The sequence below is a fragment of the Boleophthalmus pectinirostris genome, unplaced genomic scaffold, assembly GCF_026225935.1.
Source record: "Boleophthalmus pectinirostris isolate CB_2022bp ecotype Guang Dong unplaced genomic scaffold, ASM2622593v1 HiC_scaffold_12, whole genome shotgun sequence".
Taxonomy (NCBI): Eukaryota; Metazoa; Chordata; class Actinopteri; order Gobiiformes; family Gobiidae; genus Boleophthalmus; species Boleophthalmus pectinirostris.
In genome coordinates this window covers 3,923,429-3,929,414 of record NW_026571018.1, presented here as the reverse complement: position 1 = coordinate 3,929,414, position 5,986 = coordinate 3,923,429, and the positions used below count along the sequence as shown (strand labels likewise).

The 5,986-nt window shown below is 39.1% G+C and overlaps 1 protein-coding gene across 1 annotated transcript; it reads left to right on the top strand.

The window, feature by feature from the left end:
• The first annotated feature begins 642 nt into the window (after nt 1-642).
• rbmx2 (RNA binding motif protein X-linked 2) lies at nt 643-4,915 on the top strand. Its single transcript, XM_055148335.1, has 6 exons — nt 643-684; nt 2,270-2,385; nt 2,483-2,534; nt 2,640-2,769; nt 3,417-3,600; nt 4,138-4,915. The coding sequence occupies exons 1-6, from the start codon at nt 680-682 to the stop codon at nt 4,554-4,556; spliced, it is 906 nt and encodes a 301-aa protein (XP_055004310.1). The 5' UTR covers nt 643-679; the 3' UTR covers nt 4,557-4,915.
• Nucleotides 4,916-5,986: the final 1,071 nt, after the last annotated feature.

The following is a 5,986-nucleotide window of genomic DNA, read 5'->3' as shown; positions in this document are numbered from 1 at the left end:
GGCGACACAGCGGTGACATCTAGTGGCGTAGAGAAGGATTACATCACGATAAGAAACGAGATGCTAAAAAAAAAATAATAATAATTAATTAATTATAACATAATAATAATAATAATAATAATAATAATAATAATAATAATAATAATTTCATATAATTTAATAAAAATATAATATAATATAATATTTGAATTTTTAGACAATTTTTGTGTGGGATCTAGTTTACTGAAATACTTAATAAGATCTCCAAAATCACTTCTGTATATTTTTCGTATCTAATATGACAACAACATAAAACAAGACATTTATATGTCCCAAAAACACATGAAATGCCTTAGTTTTATATGAAAAGAGTGCATGGCTAAAATTTTTTTTTTTTTTATTAATTAATAAAAATAAAAAAATAAAAATTTTTTATAAATTTTGTTATATAACGTTTATGTGAGTAAACTACAGGAGACGTTTCAATTTGATATGTCTAAATTTAAGTTTAAAAATATTTTTAATAGAACTATAATAAAGTTAAATAAATAAAAATATAAAGATATAATAATTAAAAACAAAAAAAAAACAAAAAATCATCATAATAAATAAAACCGTTTTTATTATAGATTCAGGAATCTGGCCCACAGGCGGCGCCATAGCGGAGACTCTCACTTCCTGTTTCCGGTTCGTGTTCAACATGAAGTGAGTAAACAAAGCACTTTTTTCCACTTTTATTTGAGTTTTCAGTGAGTTTTAGACATTTCCACTTCTCGAATGAATTTATTTATGTTTACTGAAAGTCCTTTACGATTTTCTTTGCTTTTAAACCTCCGGATGTTGAATAAATGTGGCGTTTTTCTTTCCTTTCGCCCAAATTCCACCAATAAACTAAACTATTAAATACTCTAATGATCTTTTGGTGACTTTACGATGGTCCAAATTAAAAACGCAGCACTGGGTTTACGTATTTGTGCTGATTTTATTAATTCGACTTGAAAAACTAAATAGTTCGTATGAAAATGGTGTCGAGGAAACGGGGATTTTACGAATGAATGGGGCATGTGTCTTTTCAATGAACCGAAATTAAATAAAATAAAAAGTAATGACACGCTCAGACTTTGTACTTTCGTGTAACGTTACACTGACAAATAAGTGTCCCGTAGAAATATATTTTTATTATATCTTGTTGCAGTGGTGCTGCTTTCCAACGCAGTACAATCAGACACAGTATAAACTAAATATTTAAAGTCTATGAGTTCACTACAAGTAGAGTTTTTATTTAGTGTGACCAGACGTCCCTATTTACCCAGGACAGTCCCAGTTTTTAGCCCTGTGTCCCCTGTCCCAGCAGATTTATACGTTATTTGTCCCAGGTGTCCCTATTTTTGACCAATTTGATCTAAACCAGGACTAAATTAAGATTAAACCAGGACTAGATCAGGTCTAAAACAGGACTGTCACAATTTTTGACTAATCTGATGTCCACCAACAGTAAAGAGGAGCATCAATTGTCATTTGTTTTGCCAAAATACAGAAAAGCTGCTTAAAAATGACAAAAACACAAAGAAAATGTGACTATACTGACTCATATTAGTGTCAGGTACAGAACTATTTTCCTTAATTACACTCGTGTCACAATTTTATTATTACTAACCAACCCAAACCAGGGATGTCCCTGTTTTTTTGTTTTTGTTTTATTTTGAAAATCTGTTTACCCTACTGGATTTATTCATGTTTACTGAAAGTCCTTTGTGATTTTTTTTTTCTTTACTTTTAAACCTCCTGATGTTGAAAATATGTGGTGTTTTTCTTTCCTTTTGCCCAAAATAATAAATGTGGCTGTGTAAATTACATATTCATTCTATGAGTACTCTCAAGTAGAGTTTTCTGCAGTGTCATATGGTTAAAGTTTAAGAAGCATTATGGTAGGTTTGCTTCAGTGTCTAAAACATCACTAGTAGTCAAATTCTGCAGATAATTTAGTCCTGACCAAAACTAGCTCAAGATCTGGAGTCCCAGTGCTCCTGACAGGTTTAACACAGAGACACTAAAGGATGGATTAAATGCAGGTTTTCGTGAATACTCGCATTGATTTCAGCCTACTGAAAATGTTTTGTTTAAATCAATTTTTTATTTTTTCTTGAGTTTTCAGACAACCTTAAGTCTTTTCTGTCAGTGTTTGTTAATAGCAATGATAACTCCCGAACCTTCCACCATAGAGATGCACGTAGAACCCCATCAGCTTAATCTCACGACAAATTCTCAATATTTTTGTTGTCCTCCTCAGTCCTCTGACCAAAGTGCGTCTGATAAACGAGCTGAACGAGCGCGAGGCCAATCTGGGTGTTAAAGAGACTGTGTCCTGGCACTCGGAATACTCGGACAGCGCTTGGATCTTCGTCGGTGCGGAATACTTTCACTTTAAGATGATCTCTAAATAAAGAAATATAAATAAATGAATATGTTTTTTTAATTATGCAATAAACCATTTGTGCTTCAGGAGGGCTGCCCTACGAGCTTACCGAGGGAGACACCATCTGCGTCTTCTCTCAGTAAGAACTTCATATCAAAATCTTGTGCTCTGTTTAATTATTCAGGTTTTTTATCCCACAGAAGTAAATATTATATAATATTGTGAATATTCTTTGTGTTCTCAGATATGGAGAGGTGGTGAACATAAACCTGGTGCGAGACAAAAAAACAGGGAAGTCCAAAGGTTTCTGCTTCATCTGTTATGAGGATCAGAGGAGCACCATCTTGGCCGTGGACAACTTCAATGGGATCAAGGTACGAGCCGACACTGTTTCCGCTCAGAGCCTGCAGATATAAAAGCTAAACCTGCATTTCAAACACACAGTGGCTCCTTCGAACTGCGGCCCCTCTCTCTGTAACTGTGTTCATTTGTTCATTTTGTGTTCATTTTAAGCTGCTCTCATGAGCCTGGGCTTTTATTTATTTTGTCCCCAAATCAAGATGTGATTTATGGTTCTGCTACAAAATGCAGTGTGCTTGATGTTTATATTTGTCTAATAATAATAATAATAATAATAATAATGCATCAGTTTTATATAGCACTTTTTTGGACACTCAAAGACGCTTTACAGAACATTAATCATTCACTCCCTGCCCACTGGTGGTAAACTACTACTGTAGCCACAGCTGCCCTGCGGCAGACTAACAGAAGTGAAGCTCCAAAGCTGTGCCATGGGCTCCTCCGACCACCACCTTTCACACACACACACGCCGTTTTCATACAAGGCAATGTGAGTGAAGTGTCTTGCCTAAGGACACAATGACATCCAAGTACTAACCAGGCCCGGCCCTGCTGAGCTTCTGAGATCTGACGGTATCAGGCTTTGACAAGCCGGTATGGCCACAGGTTGTCTGACCGGTAAATGTGAGGAGACTCATTATATCTGTGCATATGTTTCCAGATCAAAGGGCGTACGATCCGCGTGGACCACGTGAAGGACTACAAACCTCCCAAAGACCACGAGGACATCGATGACATCACGAGGAACCTGAGAGAGCAGGGCTGTGCTCCGACCGTGCAGCAGGGGGTGCAGTCTGATGAGGAGGAGGAGGAGGAACTACTGCCACCGAAGAAGAGCAAGAAAGGTACGAACATATTAATTTGTCTGTGAGGGGGCATTTTGTACGCGATACCGTTAGCATCAGCACCAAGTGCCCGAGTGTGACCAAGCAAAGGGCAGAGTGGAGTTTTACACATCTGAAAAGAACCATTTCCATTTACAGTTCATTCATCAGGCAGTCATAAAGTGCGTTCATTTCACTTTCACTGCATATAAACATGATCGAATCTCTGTAGATCCAACTTGTAACTTGGTTTGGTGTCATCATGTTTTTCTTAGGAGTTAGGTAAGTTTAATGCCATACTGTGCAACTTTCCAGGCAAAGCAAAAACATCTTCATGGAGAGCAAAAGAAAAATTCATTTCTGTCAACTGGACAAAGGTTTTAGAGTGAAGACGTTTCCTCCCTGTACGTTCATAAAAAAGCACAGACATCTTCCCCTCTACAAATGCACAAAGCGCTTCCCTCTGCACGCTTTTCTTGAATTAAATAGTTTGTATTTTTGTGAAACTTCTACTTCTGACCAGGATCTGTGCGTCTCTGAAATCTCTTTTTGTTCCAGACAAAAAAGAGAAGAAAAAGAAGAAAGAAAAGAAAAAGAAAAAGGAGAAAGAGCAGCGTTCGGCAAGCTCCTCCCCCTCCTCCTCGCCCCCTCCTGCTCGCCCAGGGGCAGGTACGTCAGGTACGGCGGGGGCGACAGGTGCGACGGGAGCTGTGAGAGTGAAGGAGGAGAGACACGACGCGGGATACGACAAATACCGACATGCACACGAGCAACAGGGGGCGATACGGGGCAGAGAGGAGGAGAAGGAGAGGGCCAGAGCACAACGCAGAGGAGAGGACACGAGGAGGGAGGAGACGAGGAGAGAGGACACGAGGAGGGAGGACACGAGGAGGAGGACACGAGGAGGGAGGAGACGAGGAGAGAGGACACGAGGAGGGAGGACACGAGGAGGGAGGACACGAGGAGGGAGGACATGAGGAGGGAGGACACGAGGAGAGAGGAGATGAGGAAGGAACCAAAACAAGAGAGGAGGGAGAGGAGCAGAGAGTGGGAGAGGAGAGAGGAGGGAAGGAGGGAGGAGAGGGAGCGAGAAAGGAATTATGATTCGGACCGACACAGAGATCGGAGCAGAGAGCGATACAGAGAGGACAGAAGGAGGGAGGAGACAAGGAGGGAGGACACAAGGAGGGAGGAAACAAGGAGAGACGAGGGAAGGGAGCGAGAGAGGGAGGACAGACGGAAAGACAGAGACAGATCTAAATACTGATCATACAATGTGTAAACTGTACATTTCTTGTTTTGTTTTTTTTAAGTAAAATGTGTGTTTGCTTTTGAATCTGTGTTTTTTTTTTTTTTTTTTGGAAAAAAAAAAAAAAAATTATAAAATAAAAACAAAGTCATCCCAAAAGTGACCACCAGGGGTTGTTGCAGGATGCTTTTTATTCAGCATATTATTTACATAAAACATAGTTAGGATTTCACTTTTTCTTCTTTTTTAATCCCCAATTTAGTCATTTTTTTTAGGTCTAGATTTATCTAGAGATTACCTGACAAACAAAAAACACAGTCAAGCCCAAAATGATTCATACCCCTGACAAGTTTTGACTTAGTTACTTTTATTCAACTAGCAAGTTTTTTCTTGATGATTGGAAATGACACAGACATCTCCCAGGATATAAAAAGATAAAGTACGAGAGGCATCCAATCCAGAAAAACTTGCTGGTTGAATAAAAGTAACTAAGTCAAAATTTGTCAGGGGTATGAATAATTTTGGGCTTGACTGTGTAAATAAAAATACCATTGTTTTCTTTAAATTGTGTTTGAAGTATCAGAAAAATGTGTTTATTGTTTCAGTAGAGTGAACTGGAGCCAGGGATGATGGAGCAGGAAGTGCGGCCATGTTCACTTCCTATTTGCTCCTGATGGATTTAACCCAGAGACACTGAAGGGTCAAATGTGCAGAATCAGAGTCCTGGTTTAGTCCTGCTTTAGAACTAAACTACAACTAAATTAGTCCTGGTTTAGACCTGGTTCAGTCCTGGTTCAGTCCTGGTTTAGTCCTGGTTCAGTCCTGGTTTAGACCTGGTTCAGTCCTGGTTCAGTCCTGGTTTAGACCTGGTTCAGTCCTGGTTTAGTCCTGAGTGACGTTATCCTTCGAGCTTCTTTAATATTCATATTCTTCATTTACATATTCACAAAGCTGTATTTAACACAAGTCTGTGATACAGAGAGGACTTACTCTGATCCAGGTAAGATACTGAACCAGGACTGGACCAGGACTAAACCAGGACTGAACCAGGACTGGACCAGGACTAAACCAGGACTGAACCAGCACTGGACCAGGACTACAAAAGTCTCATGTATTTGACTGAACTAAACAAGACTATCAAATGAAAACATATGACCT

Excerpts from the sequence above, each read along its gene's own strand:
- rbmx2 (XM_055148335.1), top strand. Across the intron at positions 2,386-2,482 it reads CAGCGCTTGGATCTTCGTCG|GAGGGCTGCCCTACGAGCTT; the intron begins GTGCGGAATACT and ends TTTGTGCTTCAG. Across the intron at positions 2,770-3,416 it reads ACAACTTCAATGGGATCAAG|ATCAAAGGGCGTACGATCCG; the intron begins GTACGAGCCGAC and ends ATATGTTTCCAG.